The sequence below is a fragment of the Rhodamnia argentea genome, chromosome 1 (genome assembly GCF_020921035.1).
Source record: "Rhodamnia argentea isolate NSW1041297 chromosome 1, ASM2092103v1, whole genome shotgun sequence".
NCBI classification, from domain to species: Eukaryota; Viridiplantae; Streptophyta; class Magnoliopsida; order Myrtales; family Myrtaceae; genus Rhodamnia; species Rhodamnia argentea.
In genome coordinates this window covers 8,958,358-8,981,456 of record NC_063150.1, presented here as the reverse complement: position 1 = coordinate 8,981,456, position 23,099 = coordinate 8,958,358, and the positions used below count along the sequence as shown (strand labels likewise).

Genomic DNA, 23,099 nt, shown 5'->3' with positions numbered 1-23,099 from the left:
TCGCATTTCATTAAATGCGGACGATGAACGAGCCTTAAAAATCCACCAGGATGGAGTTAGCAAAAGATTCGAACTTGTTCAATATTAAGTTGCAATCTCAAAGGAGATCTCACTGAATTGACTAGAGAGAAAGCTTCAGATCCAAGTCATCGTCTTCTTTTTGCTTCTCTCGTTTTGCTTTCCCATCTTCTTCTTCTTCTTTGGAGTTGGAAGGGCCAGCTTGAACTCCAGAAACACTCCCACTCAGAGACTTGTCGTCTCCCGCGAAATCTTCCGGCCGGAACATCGGAGTCCAGACCGCCACCTTCTTCGCCCGCTCTTCCTCGTCCAGCCTCGCTCTCTGGCGGGCGGTCTCTCTCGCGACGCTCTGAAGCACCTCCTTCGAGCTCCGTATCAGAGCGAAGAACGTCTCCATCTTCTCGTCTTCACCTGCGCTATCACCACCGTCCCCGTCTTGACCTCCCTCTTCACTCCCAATCTTCCTTCTCTTTCTGTCTCCACCATCCATGGATTCTCTCTTTCACTGTAACGTAGCTGTGAAATATGTATGGAAAGCTTGACTCCTTGATATAGGGCTACGAGGCCATGCGAAGGTTGTGAAAAAACGAAAAAGACCATGGCAAAGTGGATCGTTGACGCGTGGGAACCGAGAGTTCCGTGGTAAATTCGCACTGCCCGTGGCAGTAGCAAGAAAAGACCAACTTTCCCTTCGTCACTGCCCGTGACGTAAGCACTCCTGCAATGGAGTGACGTCGCCAAGTGATAAATGCGGTCAAACCGTTGACTGACCTGGCCTCTTTGGTCTGCACTTCACTTCCTCCGTTCACTTTGGGTCAAACCAGCTTCATTCCCTCGTGTATGTTGGAAAAACACGATCGAATGGAATGAATAAAAGAATCCGACTCTTGAGACGTGATAGAAATTTTTTTTAAAGAATTATTTATCCCATATTATTGCTAATGGTTACCGGTAAAAATCCTTTAGAATACAATAGAGTCTCAAGCGAAAATATTAAATAGCAATTCTAATACTTCCTCGAGAACTTTCTAAAAAACAATTGGAAACGAAGGCTGTATTTTTCTTATTTGGAAAAGAAGAAAATTGAAATTAGCAGAAGAGAACAATGAGCAGAATAATTGAATATATAATGAGAAAAGAACATATTTTTTCGCATTCGAAAAAGTATTAATTCTCATGCACTTTTTCATTGTTCAAAGCAGTCTTTTTATTATTTAAAAAAATTGCAACTCTTCGTGTCCAATAACGGATAGTTCGGACGTACATCTTCATGTTCAAAACTGTACATCCAATCACACCTTTTCATGTTAGTTATTTCCAAACATACATAAACACTCCAAAGGTTACAAGAGTGCCAGCTTTATAGTTATATCTCAACAGACATAAACCTTCCAAAAGATGTAAGAGTGTCTTATGTCCATGAACAGTCGCACTGTTCCAAAGAGTCACGAAATTTATTTTTATAATAATAATTTCGAAATAATAAATAATAAAATATAATTGTTGAATAGAGCCAATGCAAGTGTGCAAAATGCATCTAATAATCGCGTAATCACACGCGAGTATAATGGGGTATAACCCATTTGCTCATTTCTTTCTTTAAAAGACTATATCAGCCTTTGAACTAATAAAGTAAATTGCTCTCTACCTTTCATCCTACGTGGAATGCAAAAAAATGTAATATTTTATTTGCTTTTCAAACAAACTTCAACAGTATCTGCCCAAACGTGGGTACTTGTTAATTTTTACTGAAGCTGCAACTTCCGCAGGGTTCACATTTGATCATATACATCAACAAGAGGGCATCTCTTTCTTTTTTACCCTCTTCTCTTGTTGGGCACCTCTGGGATGGATAAGCTCACTAGTCGTCGACCCCCGAACCCCGTGTTTGGCCCAAAGATAGTAAGCTCCGACGGGACCTCGGCTGCCCAATTCGTACATCTCCGGCGCAATATTCCTCTGGTCTACCTCTTGTAGAACCGGATTGCGTGTATTCCACGCGGCCGCAAGCTCGTCGCTCCTCACGAACAGATGGTTGCCTCCATATATGGAGGAGAAGATGCTCCTATGAATCGGGCACCTCAACGTTATACCTAACACGATCCATGCCAAAACCATCATCATGAAGTGAACTAGAATGGTACAGTGTGGAGAGATCTTGTATCCAGGACTTGCTTGTCCTTGTAAGACAAATTGAGTTCAGAAGCATCTAAGTGCATTCCCAACCCAGGCATCTTATTGTTCACTTTGAGTAGGATGACTTCATCAGGTAAGTCGTCAATAGTGGCGAGGTCTAGATTATGCCCCAGATATACCCAAGAAAGAAAATACATGGACCAACCCATCGTCTGCACCCCATAGGAACTACGAGATCGCCCCTGGATGCCGAAGAAAATGTTCCATATGATTTACTTCAATTTTGGCCTGCCCCCCAAACTCGTATACGTATAAAACTCCGTCGAATTGATCGATTTCTAGGTTTCATCGTAAACCTAATTGGTTACTTCCAATTACGTAAATCAATAGTTCAAAACGCATTCAAAGGTAAGGCATTTCCCATTTTTATAGAAACTTCTATACCAGAAACAATGGTATCTCCAATTATAGACCCTCTAGAATGTAAAACATATCTCTTCTTACCATCCCCATAGTGTATGAGACAAATGGAAGCATTTCGATATTCTTTTCTACCAATTGGGGCTCTCCCTTCACCACTCCCAAGTAAGAACTCCAATACTTATTGAGACTCGAATTCATAGGTTAGAAAATCCATTTATGGATGGAATCAAATATGCACTCCCTTGATTGGGGGCTATACCGCCCTGCCTTTCAATCGATAGAGACCAACGATTACGTGAATTGCTTAAACAATCTCAATCAGCCCCTCCCATTTTTATGAGGATATTGAATAGTTACAAGTAAATGATTTAAGTGGAATAAGGTAATCATGAACCCTTGACCATAGAGGAATACATAGAGTTGAACATAGTAAAATAAGAAATTGAAAGATTTCGTTGAAATCCGGGAACATGATGGAACTGTATGCGTATCTCCACCCTGCAAAACATGGATCGTCACAGCAAATATATCACTGAGGTGTAGAATGATGGACCAACATTACAGAAATACGAAAAAAGCAAAGTTCACAAACCTTTAAGCGATGAAGGTTCGTCTCTAATTCCACTGCGTAGAAAGAAAAGTCAATCACTACAAAGCAACTATGAATGAGTCTGAACTGTACTTGATCACTCCCATGCCAGTCCTGACCATGAAGGGCACACCATCCCATCTTGAATTATCGATAAAAAGTGCGGCAGCAAAGAACGTCGGTGTCCAATCATTCAGGTATAGATCAACATTCCAGAAGTAGTTATGTATTGACCAAGAATCGCACCATTGAGCTCTAACCTCCGTATTGATCTCAGAACCTTGACCTGGACAAGAAGATCCTAAATCAGCATGTACAGATGGCTCTTATTAGGTGGATAGCATGCAAATCTGCCAATGTACCTTTTCATTTCGAATATCCTCACCATCAAGACTTACTGGGGGTTCCATGGCAAACAATGCTACCATCTGAAGGATATGACTGAGTACAATGTCGCGGATCATCCCATAACCCTCAAAGTACCTGCACAAGGGTGAAAGTTACTAGGGACCTACATATTCAAGTCTAACATACAACGATCATTACATACTTTCCTGCTGCCACAACTGAATCTTCAGATAAGATGACCTGCAAAGTCATTCGATGGCATATGACTACTTCTAGCGCATGGCCACATCCCAAGAAATTTCAATGTATGAAGCAAATGGAGAAAACTATATATTACCTGTACATGATGTATGTATTTTCGGCTCCAGAACGGCTCGAATACTAGATTGGAGGACCTTAAAACTGTAAGATTCTCAATTAAGTTCCTTCCTAAGAGATGATCGATCCTAAAACAACATAAACTGATCAAAGTTCATAATAGGAAAACCTTTCCTTGCATTCTCACTATAAGGAATACAATGCACATATCTGCAATAGAAGATGAATGTAATCAGTACCTGTATATTTGATTCTCCTCATACTTAGAAAGAAGAAACTGCGACAGCCGATTAGAAGATGGTGCATCAAAACCAAATGGTTTTTCAGTGATTCCAGCCTTTCTGGGTTTGGGCATAGTTTGCAAGGGTTAATGTGACATCTACTAGTGCTTCGTGTGGCACAGACAGACAAAATATCCTGTTTGCTTCAGAGTTCCCCTGAGGTAGATAAGCTGTTAAATAAATGTCAAAGAAAGTGAATTTACATAACCAAAGTAAAATGAGGTCCATAAGAACATGAAGAAGTCCAAAAGACTACACTATCCAACTTTACCTCAAGCAGCTCCATCCTGGCATCAAGTTTTGACATCCCTTCTTTGTTGTCATATCCGTCATAAGATAAAATGTTTTTCCAAGGAAACTTTCCATCTTCTCTGCACAGTTTTGCCTAGAACAGTATGCATACATGCAATGACGGTCAGTGAAGGATCCAGACCACAATAGCTTACGAGGAAAAACTGAAATGTAACAACCATGGTAAGAGTAACCTAATCTTTATAAGATATTACTGGATTTGCAGCCCTGATTGAGATAGAAAAACACTGTATGTCTTTTGAGAAAAGTCGAATCTCTCCCGTACTATTGGAGGGATTCTGATGGTGGCTTAAAAAACTATCAGGACAGTTTGAAACCAGCGAACAATGAGCCTCCTAAGTAATTTTGAGAAAGCTCTAATCAAGAGATCAGCTCGAATTTTGTCAGGAATGTCATCCTATAAACAAACTTTCTTAACAGGAACAAGAAGTAAAAATTTGCATTGCAAGGTTAAAGTGCCATACTGATGATCAATTCGGCAAGTCAAAGTTGAAGATATCATCGATCTCAGGTCTTCATCTGTCAAATTTGTTCTTGAATAACCAACAATATAGACGTTCTGTATGCACGGAAAACAAAAGAACTTTAGAGTTACAACTTCATTCAATTCTGCTCACAAAAGGGTCTTATTATACCCTACTTTCCTATAAGGTGGTCTAGTTAAAGCAGGCAACAATCCACTTGAACAGATAGAGGAATCTCATTTGTATTTTATCACCAAGAACATCTTTTTGATTCCTCTTTTGTGTGACAGCCAATATGTAATAAATAGCTGAAGAATAAATGACATACAAAATCAGAGACTTGAGAAAAGTAGAATAACTAATGAATGAACAAAGATATAGTCGTTAGTGACACACAAAAAATGAACATACAGAGGACAAAAGCAAACCTCTTCCTGCTACGAAGAGTTGACGACGACAAAGCCTTATGGAGTTTCACCATGATAAATACCGACTTAAGTGCACCAATTAATGAACAAAGATACAGTTGTTACTGACACAAAAAAAAAAAATGAACAGAAAGAGGACAAAAGCAAAGCTCTTCCCGCTAAGAAGAGTTGACAACAACAAAAGCCATATGGATTTTCACCATGATAGATACCGACTTAAGTGCACCAATCTCTCAAACAGCATTATACCTCAGGAAGGAAGCCACTATAGAGCGCTGGAAAAATCTTTCTCTTTGCCAGCTCACCTGTAGCTACTATAACTGCAATGCAGAGTGATGATTCTCCATCACCCTTTACAGAGAAGCTGCAGGAAGACACTTGTTGCAGGGATGAAATGGATTTTGCCGAAGCGGCCACGCTCTTGTCAGGAGGAGGCTTAACATACTGTAAAGAAGTTCCCTCGGGCTGTAAGCTGTCATGAGCTGCTTCTCCAGTGAAATCTGTGAGTTGCCTAGTCACCAACATCTTAAAAGGTAACCCAAGAAGTTCAATTACAATGCAGTAGTTCAAACTTCAAATCATGAAAGAAAATAAATTGCTGACCATAGTTCTAGTATAATTCATCCAATCAATCAATAGGCTAGAAAAATAGGATTCACCGCGTTACGGCTTACCATCATGCAATTTTAATGTGGATACTTCTTCAGGTGTCAAGGCTGATTGAAAAGGATCTGCACCTCAATCTTTCTCTTGATCTTTTATACCTCCAAATTTGTTTACTGTACCAATTTTTGCAGGTCCTGGCTGAAGCTTCAACCTCTGGAGTATGCACAGTTTTGGACCACAAAATCTTTTGCAGAGACTTGTAGCACCTCCATATATAATACAATGCCGATGAAAATTGCATGCAGGAAAATTTTCGGAACCTAAAAGCACCATGAATAGATACTCAGTTCACATGTCCGAGAACATTCCTCTGCTCTATTGTTCCGATATCTTCAGGAATCAACTCCTAGTGATAACCATACAAACTTGCTAGCCAAGCACAAAATCCATTTCTTTAAAAGCATCTTCCTATTTAGTAACACAATGTTATTTGTCCTAAGCAAATTCATTAGGTTCATCAGCTTTTTACAGCCTAGAATTCCATTGATTTGCTGAAAACAACTACAAATAGTTGTCTAATTGATGCAGATATTATGATATATGCATAGTATAGCTATTAAATGCCAACGTTGACTCAATTAATCCTGTCCTGTTCAATCCATTGTTAGCACACCGGTAACACGCATTTCATCTCTTTTCAAAATCAGGGAGTTCTTGTGGCAGACAAAGCATATGAAATGATGCATTCACCAGCACTACTTAAGACTGAAATTCTATCCCAGATTGCTCAAAATCTCTACATGTATTGGCAAGCTCATGCCTATCATCCGATCTGCTCATGTGGGTTCTCTGAAACTACTCAAAAAGTTCCAAAATCTGAACTACAGATATGTCCTCTTCTAGAAAGATTTACTCGCTTGCAGCCACTTGTTATTGATCCTAAAGCACACCCATTTGAGCATCATAAAGAAGAAGCAACGCGACTTGTAAAATTTTCCATCTTCATAGTAGAGCTACGGTTGCACAAAGTAGATAATGGGAAACATGTATCGGAGAGAAAGAACTCACGGTCGAGAGTGAAGCTATCGGTCCCGCCATTGAAGATTCCGAGTGGAGTCAAAATGACATCTACATCAGATGGTCTGATTAAAGCTTGAGCCTTTCTGTCGTGTTTGTATTTCGGACAAAGGAAAGTTGACAAATTTTTCAAGAAAAAAGGGTTCCTCACCCTGTTTTTTTTTTTTCCTTCGGTAATTCGCAGATTGCTCAAGCCTCGAAGTGAAAGGAGGAATCCGTGGGTCGGACCTGACTGTGATCCTGCGGGTTGTGGCCATGGTTTTGGAATGGATACCGGCTATCGGTCGGAGGTGTTGAATTTCCTTTTGTTGATTGTCATAATCTGTTAAGTCAAAGTGTTGTTATCATACTTAGCTTGTATAAGTGGGTTTTATCCCACTCTGCCTTCTCCATTATTCACATATAAATTCAATAAAACCACTTGAGCTTATCTCAAATCACAGCAAGATACAAACATTGATCACGAAGATCTCACCTTTCTTGTAAAATTGGCTCCCATTTTCCTTTAATTCACTTCAAATATGGTCCATATCCATTCACTTTAATCATGCTCATAGCTCAATATTGTTCTTAGGGTCGGTTGTCGAGAATCGGTAGAAGTGACGGGTCTCGAAATGGATAGATCTCGGATCAAGAATTTAAAACCTAGTCGGTTTTTAAGAGTACCAATCTGAAACCGAATATGTGGATTTCAAAGATCAATATCATTACAAGAAACAAACCAATTTAGGATGTCACCTCCTTTCAACTTCAACAAATCTACGTCTCGAGCAAGATTTTTCTGTGGGCAAGAAATTCCAAAGTTCGGCCCTTTCTGGTTCTCTTAAGCCATCTTGTTAACATTCACACCTATTTCAACGAAGTTTCTACCACATGGTCACTTCATATTTAAAAATTACTAAAAGATAACCTCTAAAAAAGCAACAATGCACTGGTATAAAGAAGTGGCTTAATAGATTTTCTCCTAATCACCTAACAAAAGTCGGTCTATCAATCATCAATAATCATGTTGGGTGGGCTCGTACATTTTATTAAAAGCTTTTGAACCAGAAGAAGGAGAAAAGAGAAAGGAAAAGTTGAAGGCTATGTTTCAATTCATGTTTGCTAATTCTTATTGAAATGATTGCACGCCAACCACACGGCACAAACTTCTTCTAACCTGCACAATTGCCACATTAAAAATCACAACTTTTTAATCGAACAATAGAGATAAGAATCCAAGAACCTATATAGAATCGATTTTCAAAGCGATTTTACTAGAACGGATTCTTTTTGGATGCTCGAAAATAATTCATTTTTCTTTTTTTGTGGTTACCATTTTCCCTTGATATTTCATCTGATCATTCTTCGAAGAGGAGAATTTAAAACACCATTTTGATGGAAGAAGGTGTACAGCGCTAGAACGACAATTTTTTAAGAAAATGTAGACAGATTTGTAAGAGAAATCGACGCCACGCCTTCGCAAACCCGAACGATGGGTCCATTCCATACCAGAACAAACACAAAAACAAGACGCTCTTCTTCGTCCTTTTGACAGTGACCCACCAGCGGCACGTTCCTTGTATTAGGATAGCATCCGTCTCCGATTTTTCTTTGTTTCTTGTGCTGAATCCCCTCTCTCTCTCTCTCTCTCTCTCTTTCCGTCTCGGTTTCCAGAGTTGAAAACCATCTTCGCTCTCTGATAAGATAGAGACCGGCCTTTTCAATTCAATCATTCTCTCCTTGGCCTGAAGGTTACAGGTTCTCGTTGTTCTTATCTTTGCTGTTTAACTTTTCAATCCTTATAGGGATAGTCGTCTCAAGTCTTGAAATTTTTGAGGTGGGTCTCGCGGTTTGAGCTTGCCCGATCATTTGGGTCATCAGCGAAGGGCGACGGGCGATTGGGTTCGATCTGTCAGGACTCTGATTGGACCGATAAGTTTTGGGGTTCATGTTGGTCGGAAGAAAGATAGCTTTTTGACGATTCTCTCTGTTTCTGGCGTGGTCCGTCAATTTAATCAATTTATGCTCCAAATAGGTCTTCTCTTTCTGTTGTCTCGAGGTGATAGTTGGGTGTGTTGCTCTCATACATTTCCTGGGTTTCCCGCTGATGACAGTTACTGAATCAGTGTATCAACAGAGCTTCTAGTAGACTATATTGAGATAGTGCTAGATTGAACACCATCATTGACTTTGCCCGTTAATTGATAGACTTTGCAGCTGGACTTAGAGTTGGCACGCCATGTCTTGCAGCTATGCTGTAATCTCATGGCGCGCGAGTTTTAGACAGATTATTGCGAGATCTTTTTGTCACTTGAATTTGCGATCAACTACTTTTCAAGGAAGTGCTTGACTGGTGCTTCATTATAGTCTAAATAAATCGGGCAAAAGTATAGGATGGAGCGCGTTTTTAGCGTCATTTTCTATCTGAGATTGTATCTGCTGAAGTGATAGTCTACTAATGGTATCTTCCATCCAAAACAGGTGTTTGAAGGTGAGCTTCTATCTCGACGCGATAACGAATTGTTAATTTATAATTCAGTTGCAAGAAAATGGGTTCGGAAGGGCCTCCAGCTGTGACAATTCACATAACTGGTTTTAAGAAGTTCCATGGGGTTCCTGAGAACCCAACAGAGACAATTGTGAGCAATCTAAGAGAGTATATGAATAAAAGGGGTATGCCAAAAGGATTGACTCTTGGAAGTTGCAGCATTCTCGAGACAGCTGGACAGGGGGCAGTGGCTCCTCTCTATAAGATTTTACAATCGGCCTTAGAGGAAAATGATTCCGAACTAACAAATTCGAGACGAGTTATCTTGGTGAGTTGCTTCACCCGCGAAATACCTTGTCTGTTTTAATTTCTTTTTGGTCTTCCATGATCATTTATCAACAACACTATTTCACAACACATCCCATCCCAGCCTTTGCCGAGTCGCATTAGTGGAATCTTCAGAACTTAAATGATTGTGTGTTGTCAACATACATTCTCTGATATCGATCTTCAGGTACATTTTGGGGTCAATAGTGGTGCCACAAAATTTGCTATTGAGCATCAAGCTGTCAATGAAGCTACTTTTCGCTGTCCGGATGAGATGGGATGGAAGCCTCAGGTGTATACACATAACGCTTTCCTTCTTTTGTGCCTATGTTTTGTTAGGGTTCGTCCTTCATAAGTTATACTGTTTGTTCAACGCCTTCTGATTCTTTATAATTTGCAGAAAGTCCCCATTATCCCTGCAGACGGTGATATTTCTCAAACACGTGAGGTAGAGCTGATTTTCTTCTCTTTTTGTTTTTTGGTTCCTTCTTTGTTTATGTTGGACTGAAGTTAGTCAGCTGCAATTTCTGTACTTTTAGCATGGATGTATGTTCTTAGTTCTTCTATTGAAATAGAGAAGATGCATGTAATTTATGACTCGGTAGCAGGATGTGTTTTTGTGATTGAAACAAATTGGAGCATATATTTGCATACTGTTCGTTGCCGATTCTGTGATATGTGCCCGAAATAACTCATGGGGTCATTTTGGTTTCTTTGATGGTATTAAACATCCAAATCCTTTCCTGCATTTGTTGTCATGTCTCTGCATAGATGTAATGTTCTCCCAACAATCAACTACTCTTGTCTACTTTGTACTTAAGGAGTCTCTTGTGGGTTTTTGTATTCCTCTGTGTTTACCTAATTATGAATCATCCATACTAGTTTCATCTTGAAGAAACCTATACAAAGTTTGGCAGGGTGGTGTGTTCTACCTTGGGAGCTTCCCTAATTCCAACTGTTATGATTTTCCATTATATCTTCATAGCACTCGCGTTCCTATGTTTCTTGCTTTAGATTATTTCTTGTTCAAGAGTTTCCTGAGTTCTTGCGGATGGGAACCGTTTACGCTGTCATTTACTGAGCATAGTGTGAGCTGTTTGCTGAAGCGACTCGACCGGACTGTATCTTTTCAAACATCTATTCAGACTAAGGTTTCGAAGAAGCCTTTGACTAATGATCTTGCTTAGCCATTAAAAAGATAATATTGTACCTCCTCCTGTTTCTTCTGGGTCTGTTACTCTGCAATCATTAACTTAAGAATCAAGTTCAATATATGCTAATTTTTTGCTGGTTTAAAGGACATGGACATTTAAAGTTAATGAACACAAAATCAGTAACTTAAGAATCAAGTTCAATATATGCTTATTTTTTGCTGGTTTAAAGGGCATGGACATTTAAAGTTAATGGACACAAAATCATTAAAATTGAGTTCTAATAGTAAGATATTGCATCGACGGAAAATTCAAAAAGCAAGTTGGTGAACATTCAGTTTGGTTAATACTCCATGAAATATGACTAGACAAAAAAGTTCAGGAAATAGCTTCTTCGTATGGAAAAAAATGCAAACAATGATTGCAAATAGTGTATGGTTGACTAATGGCTGTTGGTGTTCTTGGATTCACCTTCATGTTGATTCTTCCAGCTAGCTTTGCTATCAAGTTAAGCTAAAAATTGAAAGTTCCCTTGCATGTGGTGATTCTTAATTGTATTGCAACAGTGACAGCAAGTGTTTTCCTGCTGAGTGGGTCCACTACATAGATTTTCTTGCACAATCGCTCTCTATTTAGATGGCTTGTCTTCAATAAGAGCCAAACAATGAAGATCTTCCCTTAAGTTCTTTGGGCTTGGGTGTTTTAAATTTTCCTTTACCTAACCCATGTTCTTGTCATGAAGTTGTGTCTTCTCAGGAGCCTCTGAAGGTCGTCTTTTCATTATATCCAGAACCACCTAACAAATGTCCTTTGCTAGTGTGAAGTCAACTTTTTCTAGGTTATCCTCATTTCTAGCTCTATTTCTTTTTCCTGGTGGCGGCATATCGAGTGAGGCATATCGAGTGAAGCATTCTCGTTTGTGATCAACTAGTTGGTCGCACTTATTCATACTTAACTGCCTTAGTTTGACAGAAGTTGCCCTCAAGTTCGAATGGCAGTTTTCCGTTGAATGGATAGCAATTCTTCTTGTCAGATGTATTATTAATGATTGTGGATCATTTGGACTTCATGATGATTCTTTTCTAGTATTCTTTTTCATTTTCCTACTCACACTGCTGCAGTATCTAATCTTTAAAGCTGAGGTTATGATATTAATTTTTGCTTCAAGTATCCTGCTGTGTGAATACTGGGATCATTTAATGTCATGTATTTGACATGGAATGCTTTTGTGTTGTTCTACTTCGTGCAGACCTCTCTACCCATTCAGGAGATAGCAAAGGCCCTGTCAAGGAAGGGTTATGACTTCATGATTTCCGATGATGCCGGTAGATTTGTGTGCAACTACATCTATTATCATTCCCTTCGCTTTGCAGAGGAAAACAGAATCAAATCCCTCTTTGTCCATGTGCCTCTCTTCTTCACCGTAGATGAGGAGACCCAAATGCAATTTGCTGCCTCCTTGCTGGAGGCTCTTGCTGCTTTTGGTTAGCAGTTGCTTTAGAACATCCACCCATTTTATTTTGGTTTGCCATCAGTGTGAAGGTGGATGGGTGTAAAGAAGGAATGTTTATGCACAGTCGGTTCATGCAGAATGGAAAAACCGAAAAAAAAAAAAAAAAAGTTATTGTGGGACGCCATTCTCGCTTGTTTGTTCACGCAGAACAGAAAAACCAAAAAAAAAAAAAGTTATTGTGGGACGGTGTTTGTTTGCCTTGATGTTTGTCGGAAGGGTTTCGATCACTTCCAAATGTAAGTGATCTTTGTGTGGGGATGTCAATAAAGGCCTGATTTGCTTGCATCTGAACATATTTGCTCGTAGGTCGATACTATTGTCATAGTAGAATATGTTGTCTACACTTTTGGAATACCGACGTGTTCCGGCATGCATGCTATCATCAGTCTTGCTCAAACTATGATGTATTATTGCATTTGAGGCGTGGAAGTGACTGGAAAGAGCCAGTGCACCTAATTACCGTGTTCTATATTTGCTCCCCTTCTTTTTGATAGCTAAGAGATCTATGATGGAACTCTGCTTGGTCTCGTACCGGTTTGTTCTGGTGTAGTTTAACTGGGAATGGTTATGTATCATTCTTACTATCATCTGAAGGTGGTAAAAGTCTCAGTTTCATATGTCAAGTTTCTGGCGTGGTACAAAGGATTGAGGACAAGTTTGCGGGGCTTTTGTTAATCTGTGATGGAGAAGTGGATTGATCTTGTGACGGGAATGATAGCGAGAAGACGACCGTGGGGTTTGCTGCATTCCCAATGGAAGCAGGTTATAGTAACCGGATAAGTCTGCTAGGGATTGATTGGTTTGCTTCGATGCCGTCGCCCCCCTTCCAGTCGAAAACATTGCAGCATTTAAGCAAAGCCCCTTTTCCAGGAGGTTGGTACTTCTACATCTTCAACATTACTCATACATCGAGTAAGGCAATCATCGCTTCTAGCTGGGTCGGCTGAACCTCAAGAAGTCGCCAAGCAAGGTCGGAACCGTCCCGAACCCGACTCAGGTTACTTTTCCGCGGCGTTCGGTCCGGTCGTAGACCTTCCAAAATTCGTCAGCTCGACTTGCCTTAACACGAAATAAACAATAAATTGTTAGAATAAGCAAGACAGGAACACGAATTCTCACTTGTAGAGTATTCTTACTTTTATGAAATGGAATTATAAAAATGGGGATCATCATCGAGTTTGATATCTGATGTGGAGAATATTCTGACAAAGTCGATCGCTTTTAGAGATCTTTGGCACTAACTATGGTGAAGCTGACGCCTCTGTCCGCCTCCATCTCCTCGATCTTGGTCTCTTTTATTAAACTTAGTACCAAGATGAGATGCAATACCTTGAACACGTCTGAGTATAATCCCAGTTTGAGATTAAAATAAGGAAAAGCTGTCTTCTGGCTGTGGCTGTGAGTGGAGCTGTTAGTTTTGACATAAACTAAGGTCTCTCTCGTGCATCGACCGGCCCTTTTCTTGGTCTCAAGTCATCGCTATAGAAGAATGCGGGAAAAATTATCCAAAAAGTCCTCAATTTATTCGGTCTTAAATTTTTCAATTGGACCAATTTAGTCCTAAATTTTTCAATTAGACAAATTTAGTCTTAAACATTTTAATTGTACCAATTTAGTCTTAAACCTTTTAACGATTTACTAATTTATTCCTAGACCTTTTGCCAATTGGTCAATATAGTGCTAACTTAGTTATAAACCTTTTCATGATTTACTAATATATTTCTAGACCTTTTGACAATTGGTCAATATAGTACTTTCAATCAATTATCCAAATAATAGGTTTAAAACTAAGTCGACACAATTCAAAAATTTATGACTAAACTGACAAATCTTCAAAAGGTTTAGACTAAATTGGGAAATTGACAAAAGGATTTAGGACTTTTTAGACAATTATCTCGCAGAATGCGTATGCATACCTTTGGCTTTCTTTTGCTTTTCGTGTGTAGACTTGAGAGAGAGAGGGGGAGAGGGATAGTCTGAGCCTCAAGTTCTGAGTAGACCCCCACAAAAGCGCAAGCCGTCCTTGAGCACTTGGGACTTCGTCCATGCCCCAAATCTTCTGAGTGGACTTAACTGGAGTGGAATGTCTATTTTGGTCATGTTTTGATCTCTCTCCCCCCCTTTTAACCTCCTCTCATTTCACCTCCATATTTACATCTTCTCTAGCTAGGTAGACCATAACTTTTCTCACGCTTTTCAGATTATTCCCACTCCTATTATGGGTCGTCACAGCGCCAATGATAAGTGAAAACTCGCTCGCTCTAAGTCAGCACAGAAACCGAGCAAATGATAGCTGCATCGGCTGCCCTGTCGTCGCTGTCGAGATGCAATGTAGTGATTATTGTGTCGGGACCCTCGTGTTACTTCCGAGACACAACACATGGACACGTCGATGGCCTCTTCGGAGAATCCGGGCTCGTCAAACTCGACCTCGTAGAGGGGGGGGGAATACTTCCGGCGAGGAGCGGGTGCTGCCGGATCCTTTTTCCAAAACCGAAACGGATAGCGGCTTGCTAGGCATAACGAACAATTTGAGTAAACTCACATACTGAATTAACTCCCTGGGGGAGTTCGGGTCACTTCAATTTCCGGTGTAACAACTAGAGACCAACACAAGTGGACTTCACATTCTGAGGTTTGTCACCCTCTCGAACGGCAAAGAGCCCAAAAGCTCTCCCTTTTACCTTTTTCTCTTCAATTGTTCGTAATGATTTTTCTGTCCCCAGTTGGCCATTCACTAGTCCCCAGCAGCTAAAATTAGGGTTGTGGCGTCATCTGACATGGCTCTAGGACCAACTGCTATTAGGAACAAATTCAATTTAATGTTCTTTTCGATTCCTAGAGGTGGCTCTTTATTTTATGGTCCCCAGCTCAAGAATTTTTCCAAATAAGAGCCCACATTGGTCCATTCTTCATTTTGTTTTTGGCAACGTATGCAATTATCTTTTGCCCTTTGCAACCCGCCCCCCCCTCCCCAACCAAAAAAAAAAGTCAAATTATTCCCCCACCTCCCCATTCAACATATAGAGCCAATCCCGCATGCATGTTATTAATCTCCTTCCGCAATTTCTTCTGTAGTGGTCTATCCACGTCTCCATCCTCTTTTGCTTGCATGTTTGAGCATCTCTCTACTTAAGTACAAAATATGATTACCTGACAAGTACTTAGGTTAAGATTGATTAGAAAGACATAAGTCGAACATGTCGCATCGCTGTTGTACTCATCGGTTTGGATACATCGGACGACAAGTTATATGCAACACACGAAATTATTCGGCTGCAAACACTGGAATTTCATGTAATTACATCACTTTAGGCACTCGTTCATAAAATATCGACTTACAGTCGATCTATTGTCGAAACATATGATCGCACCGTGTGACGGTTTACTGATTTATTTAGTCATGGAAATCTATGTCAATCGGTCAGGTTAGTAAATTAGGTTTTCTCTAATTTTGGTTAGGGCCCAACTACTATAGCCATTTGGTATAGGCTGAATGTTGCCCACAGGATCATGGGAAATTCTCTTTCAGCATGGGATAGTTGCATGCTAATGTCACAATGTCATTTTCCTATGGATATCTGACCCTAGACCTCGTTCTAGGACGCATGTGAAAACATAGAATTCCTCCCATGTTGCACCGTTCAATGCATGCCTTCGACAATTGACCTAAACAATAAGCATGCGATTTATACTTGAGTCGAAAAACTTTGGACGTGCTATACGATTTGCGAATCTAATTAAGAGCAAAAGACCACTATAACCTATTAATCTTTCTTAATTGATGTTCCATTAGTCTAAACAATAACATATATATTAACCCCACATGGATCAACAATGATCAACATCAGTCTGTATTATCTTCTCTGGCATTCCCTCTACCAAGCACATAGCTGGTGGGATTGTGAGTGTCTCCATAGTCCCATAAGCGTTCCAGCAAAACGGGTTCAGGACATATTCCCCTCGCGCCGGAAGCAGCTCGATGTCCGAGAGCGTCAAGTTGGTGCACGGGATCACGTCGCTGCACCCAAAATGCATCGGCGGGCTTCGGACATCGTACGTGCCCTTGATGTTGGAGTAGGAGATGTCGGCAACATAGACCGCCGAGGTTTGGTTGGCGCATTTCTTGGCGAGGCAGTAGTATTGGTCGATGATGATCGGGTTCCGAACCGTGTCCATGTGGATGTTGTTGAAGGTCACGTGAGAGACGGAGCCCGAACCGCCCTGCCATGTCTTGATTCGAACCCCGTTGTCCGAATGCCTGATCACGGAATCTGTCACGGTGATTTTCGAGACGCAGGCATGGGAGTTGCGAACGCCGAGACTGCCGATGCTGCACGAGTGAAAAGGAAACTGATAATTGGAGCAAAGTACATACATTGAAGCCCCCAAGTCGTAAGTTATATGAACTGATGTTCAACAATAGTGGCTAGGAGTTAGATGGAGGGAGACAACTATGCTGTAAAGGAAAAAGGCGGTTCAAAATTTTAAATCACCACTAATCTGTACCTTTTGTCGCCTATTATTCGCACCTTTTAAGTGTTAATTCTTGCTTTTTCATAAAGCTTGAAGCACTATTCAGATGCAGGTTTTATCATATCATCACTTGCTGTACCTTATTCCATGACTAGGACCGCAAGTTATGTTTCTTATATCGACGTCATAGCAACCCGTTCCGATGGATACGCAATCGTCACCTACAAATGCCAGTCGATTAATGAAACAGCTTGTATTTAATCCAATGTTGTGATAATGTGACAGGATAAGCCCATTCGTTCCGAAACTTCTGATTGAGCATGTTACCATTAGAGATCATCGAATTGTATATTCCCACGTTATTAGTGTTCTCTACGTGAATTCCGTCTGTGTTTGGACTCTGATAAGGCGCCTTGATGGAGAGCGATTCGATGAGGACGTCCCGACAGCCGTCGAACCGGAAATGGAATTGAGGGCTGTTCTTGATTTTAAGTCCCTGAACTGTCAAGTTGGAGCTCATGAAGAACCTGATGGCCTGCATTACAGAAAGGTCAATCATAACTTAATAAATTTTTCCTCGACAAGGTAAACGAATCTTGTCCGGAAAACTTGCAGTGCTTCTGACTTACAACTGGGCTGTCACAAGGACCAGGCATGGTTGTTCCATTTATTCCCTGTTCCATTATGCAAATAATATGAGTGTATGTACTAGAAAATTAATGTATAAGTACAAGAGAAATAGAGATTTCTGCTAGCTTCTAAAGGCACTGCCTTTGTGTTGTCAATATGTTTTCTGGTTTAGCTTACTTTGTGTGGCTTACAAGGAAGATTCCACCATTTCTCTCCTCTCCCATCTATTAGCCCACCTCCTTGCATTGACATTCCATTGATCCTGTAAAAGACCAGCCACTGCCTCTTGCTTATGCCCTGCGGCCACGAGTCGGGCCCGTCCGGTGGCATTATAGTTCCGTCAATCTGCGAAGCGTGAATTCAAATACGCGGCCAGTGTTAGATAAATTGAGTACTTGCTGCCAAGGGCAACATCCGTTTCTTCATAGAGGACATCATCAACAATTACCTGGAAAACAAAGTTGGCTTTGCAAGGCCCTGTGAAAATGGTGGACTGTATCATGAAGGAATGGCCGCGAGGGACGAGCAGGGTGGCCGACTCAGCACCGCAGGCCGCGTCCCAGGCCATCTTGAATGCATCCGTATCGTCGGTCACTTCATCGCCTTTGGCACCAAACTTTCGCACGTCGAACACGGAGTCGGAATCTGCATCTCTGCCATTGTAACTGGGGCTCGCAGCATTGCCGGGCTCGGGCGCCAGAGAGGGCGGCACCGAGATCTGAGACACGGCAGGCAAATGGTTCTTCTCCGTGTGGTGTCTGTGAGTCCTGCCATCAATTGGAGGAAGCAACAAGGAGAGTGCCAAGAAAGTGAACACAGCAAGAGAAGCTAGCGAGTGTGTCATGGTGAAGAGGTTTTGCAAACCAGGGGAAAGATGGAGTGATTAAGGTGATGGGAGGAATGTGTAGATATTTAAAGTGGCCACAGAACTATCACTATCCTAGAACAGGCTCTTTTCTCCCACTAGGGCTTAGCAGTAGCCGCAAATTCGAGTTCACGCTCAATAATTCCTCGAATTCAAGGATCCTGACTCAGATTATGACAGGGGTTTGTGCTTTTCTGCACTGAACAAAGTGGCCGTAACAAAGATGAACCCACGTTTTGGGAAGTCCTGAAAGAAAACCAAGTTGTGTGGAGCTATACAGAGTCTGAGAGTGATGACCACTTTGGGATGAGGGCACTAGGACAAGTTGCGTGGTTGTTCTTCCACACGCGCACACATGCATACATATGCACAGTGGCTGGTTTTCGGGAGTTCAGAGTATGGTGGTTGAGAGACTGCCGGGAGTTTAAAGCCGGGTTTTATACTAGGAAATGATCTGGTTAGTGGGGAGGTTACTTTTCTGAAGGGTCGGTCCTCGTGCGAGGATTACAATAATGACACAGGACCGACCAATTCCACCACAGGATTGGCTTTGGTTGGTGGCTGAGATTAGTGGAGCGTGCGCATAGAATTTGGTCATGCAAGAGAGAGAGAGAGAGAGAGAGAGTAAAGTCTGGAGGAGAATATTTGGAGTTTGTCAGATGTGGGTTGTGTGGGAATTTGCATTGGGAAGGCCAAGCCTTTCTGCAGAGTCAGTTCTAGCTTCGTTCTCTTCAGTTGCTGTTGGGCCAAAACAAGTACAAAAAAGTAGTTCTGAAGCATTTCCGGAGAGCCAGAGGTTCCAAAAGCAGGCAGCCACCCAATAAAGGTGGATGTTCTTCTCACTTGTAAGTGAGGACTGAGGAACACATGCACTTTTCTGCGGTACCATCATGATTCACCCAGTCCCCAAGGCAGTTTCTAACTATGAGTGGCCTGGCCTTGCATGGAGGGTCCATAAGTTTTGTAGTTTTCGCATTCTCATCGCATGAAATTAAATTAGTCGAGCTATGTTTGGTACTTTAAGAAGGTATAATATAACGGGACATAACGAAGGATGTGATGTGGCCATTGTTGAGAAAACTTCTTAATAGATTTTGAAGCTGATAAACAATCCTTGATATTTTTAAATTTGATAAATGCATCTGAGCATTCGTATGCATACAGGTGATATCAATGCTGCTTATACTTTCAGACTCTATGCAACTATAGCCTAAAGCAGTAATTTCGTGGATGTTATCTTAAATGACGCATGGATATTTTCATAAGTCAAGTCCTATATATGTTAAGGAACTAGAACACAACTATTCTCAAGGCATTTGATAACTTCAAATTCAATTTTGAGTATCACACTCATACTTAGAGTCATATTCTATTTTGAGTATCACACTCAGATTTAGAGTTAGACTCATATTCAAATTCAAATGCGGACAACTAAGTATCAAACTCACATTGAGACAAAAATTACTTCTATCATAATGGCTAGTGATCCGGCTTAGATTTCAATTTGAAGATTGTTTCATGATGCAAATATTATTGCAAGACATCCCGATTGATTGGAGAAAAAAGATTTATTTTCAAATGAATAACTCTACTTATGAAAACCTAGATTTAGTGGTAAGAGCGACTAAATCAACAACCGATTCCGATCTCATCTTTCAATGGCTACTTAAATTTTTTTTTGGCAACTCTGTTCAACTAGTTGATAGGAGAATAATACTCTGAAGACTGTCCAATAGGTAGATTGAAAGTGGAAGAGTATAAAAGGAGACTGAGATACGGAAGAGAAAGAGAGCCCAGAATTTGAAATTCGAAAGTTCAAAGAGAGCTTCGACACTACACACTTGTCTTTCTCGAGCTATAAATTATAATCCTTTTGAGGCTTTGTTAGAGTGATTGAGTGTGAGATAGTGTGGTCTATCAACTCGATTGCCATCAGTCATTGTGACCTCCGATAGATTGACTAGTGAAATATAGCCAGGTGACTATCGGCGTGGAGAGTGGACGTAGGCTTGATCTAAAGCAAACCACTAGAAATTTTGTGTGCAATTTTCTCTATCCGTTAACTCTTAGTTCTAAACTTAATAGTTCAAATTCTGTATTAATTTACCAAGTTCTTTAAAATCATCTATTCACCAACCTCTAAGTAATACTGCTAGAGACAACAGCCGTTGATCTCGTGACAGAGTGACCTCAACACAAAAGCGACAGGCATTTTTTACCGTCACATCAAAAAATTATAAAAAAAATTATAAATATGTTTAACAAAACTAAGATAGAAAGTAAAACCTTAAACTCTCCAAGTGTTGGCATGTTTATGGTTGTAGTTTAGTGAATCAAAACAAATGTAAAATAGTCCGACTCGAGTCTTGAGTTAACAAATCTATTTTGGAATCAGTTATTAGCTCATGGAAAGATCCTAAACGTATATCAGGTCGCCTAGGAGATAACCATTTCATAGCTCATAATTAGATAGGTTGACTTATCATACAGGTCAGTGGCTGAGGGCATTCTCCACCTCGGACGGCTTCTCTCACAACAATGTTGTAATTGTGAGGGGCTATCATATAACTAAGGAAAAATTCCAAAAAAAGGGCCTAAAGTGCCCTTATTTTCTCAAATAAGGGTATGAAGTGGGTCTTTTTTTCTAAATAAGGGCGTGGAGAAGCCGAAAGGGCTTTATTGTCCTTTATTTTATTTTTTTGAATTTTTTTCTATTTTTCTTGCCTTTAATTTAATTTTTTTATTTCTCTTTTTTCCTACCTTTTATTTTTTTTCTTTTCTTTTTTCTCCCCTCCCCTCTCGAGGCCATCGCCGACCTCAAGCGAGGGCCGTGCCTGCCCGAGCCAAAGTCGGGTGAGGGCAAGGGTAGCCCAATGCCTTGCCTAGGGTCGCCCTCTCCCGACACCGGCCCGGGCGAGGGTAGCCCAACACCGCTTAGGCAAGGGCAACCTGAGGCCAGCAATGGCTTGGGAAGGGGAAAAAAAAAAGCAAAAAGAAAAAAAGAAAATTAGAAAAGGAAAAAAAATTTTAAAAAGTAAATGCAAAAAGAAAAAAGAAAATTAGAAAAGGAAAAAAACTTAAAAAAGAAAAGGATGAAAATGCTCTTCACCCAGGCCTTTCTTTGAAATAACTTGAGCACTTTAAACCCTTATTTGAAACATGATCCACTTTAAGCCATTATTTAAGAAAACGAGAGCACTTCAAATCTTTATTTGAAATTTTTCCTATAACTAATTTAGGCTAAGCCCTACACGTAAACGCAGAAAAATGAAGAGTGATTTCATCGCTCGCGCGCGCGCGCGTGTGTTTTTTGGGTTTTTTTTGGGGGGTTTGGGGTTGGGGAGGGGAAGGCAAAAAAGTCCCTCCCTTTTTATGGCACTTTTCAACTCAAGCTCTTTGGTTTCCTTTTTATTTAAAAGAAATTTCTTAAGTGTCATAATTTCTAAAAAAAAATTCACTTAAGTGTCATAACTTTTAATCAATTATTTATATCCTGAAAAATTTTAAAGGCCTTCACCAAAGTGTTGGAAATCATATGTGACATAGCAATTGTGATGAATGTTATTAAAAGTTTCACTGAAGTGATTATTTGGAGAAAAATTATCAAAATAATCCTAAATCTATTGCAATTGTGTTAGTTCAATCATAAGCATTTATTTTTGTCAATTGAGTCTTAATCATTTTGTATTTGTGCCAATTCAGTCCATCCGGCAATTTTTTGTTGGAAATCACCGACATGGACGTCAATCATCCTATGTGACGCAACCGACATTGACATGGACAATTTCTAATAATACTTTAATATTTTTTTAATTTCTTTTTTTTTTCATTTCTCTTTCTTTTTTCTTGTCTTCCCTTCCTTCTTCCCGCAGCCGGTCGCCGGACCTCGATGATCGACCATAGGTGAGGGCCAGCAATGTCGACCTCGTTAGCCGCTAACGATGTTCGTCCGCCCCTGGATAAGCTCAACTTGACCGTCACCGGGCAAGGCTCAACCTCGCAAGATCTTGCCATGGCTTAGTGAGGCCGACCTCACCTAGTTACGATGAGGTCAACCCTTGCCATGGGCTGGCGAGATCGACCTCACCCAATAACGGTGAGGTCGAGCCTCACCAGAGGCGGGCGAGGTTCACCTTCACTAGTGGCCGGCGGGGCAAGCTTCGCCAGAGGCCGGCAAGATCAAACTTCCCAACCCTCACCTCCGGCCGGTCGCCAATGTCCAATGACCAGCAGGAGGAAAAGGAAGGGAAGAAAAAAAAATGAGAAAGAAAAGAAAACAAGTAAAAATAAATAAATAATTTCAAAAAAATAAATACTATCTAAAATTATTCACATCGGTGCCAACCGTGCCATGTAAGACAGCCGACATTCATATCAGCAATTTCCAGCCAAAATTAATCGGATAAACTGAATAGGAACAAATGCAAAAGGTTTAAGATTCAAATGCAAAAAAAAAAAAAAAACCTTAGGACTGAATTAGAACAATTGGAATGAGTTTAGGACTTTTGCGGTTATCCTCCCAATCAATTGCAAAGTTATATGGCACTCAAGCTATTGAAGAAAAATTTACAGCCTCAAGCAAGCCCCGTACATAAGCTATGGCAGTCAAGTGATCCAAAAAAGAAATTATCACTTTTAAGCGAGTGACATACGTAAGTTTTAGCATT

General features: G+C 40.5%; 2 protein-coding genes and 1 pseudogene across 5 annotated transcripts; 1 reads left to right on the top strand and 2 right to left on the bottom strand.

The window, feature by feature from the left end:
* Positions 1 to 1,737: 1,737 nt before the first annotated feature.
* On the bottom strand, positions 1,738 to 7,279 carry LOC115740113 (annotated as a pseudogene).
* Positions 7,280 to 8,570: 1,291 nt separating this feature from the next.
* LOC115740112 (pyrrolidone-carboxylate peptidase) lies at positions 8,571 to 12,752 on the top strand. 4 transcript variants are annotated; one of them, XM_048280621.1, is made up of 5 exons: positions 8,571 to 8,733; positions 9,464 to 9,798; positions 9,985 to 10,089; positions 10,198 to 10,245; positions 12,198 to 12,752. In XM_048280621.1, the coding sequence occupies exons 2-5, from the start codon at positions 9,532 to 9,534 to the stop codon at positions 12,435 to 12,437; spliced, it is 660 nt and encodes a 219-aa protein (XP_048136578.1). In that variant the 5' UTR covers positions 8,571 to 8,733; positions 9,464 to 9,531; the 3' UTR covers positions 12,438 to 12,752. The 4 variants fall into 4 exon arrangements, with proteins under 4 accessions (XP_048136578.1, XP_030529352.1, XP_048136585.1 ...); XM_030673492.2 differs by having other exon boundaries at positions 8,574 to 8,740; XM_048280628.1 differs by having other exon boundaries at positions 8,646 to 8,819.
* Positions 12,753 to 16,280: 3,528 nt separating this feature from the next.
* LOC115740110 (polygalacturonase At1g48100-like) lies at positions 16,281 to 18,823 on the bottom strand. Its single transcript, XM_030673490.2, has 6 exons — positions 18,016 to 18,823; positions 17,745 to 17,912; positions 17,567 to 17,611; positions 17,265 to 17,472; positions 17,077 to 17,158; positions 16,281 to 16,794 (listed from the first exon to the last, which is right to left on the bottom strand). Exons 1-6 carry the CDS (start codon positions 18,409 to 18,411, stop codon positions 16,293 to 16,295), a joined length of 1,401 nt encoding a protein of 466 aa, XP_030529350.1. The 5' UTR covers positions 18,412 to 18,823; the 3' UTR covers positions 16,281 to 16,292.
* Between the last annotated feature and the right edge of the window lie 4,276 nt (positions 18,824 to 23,099).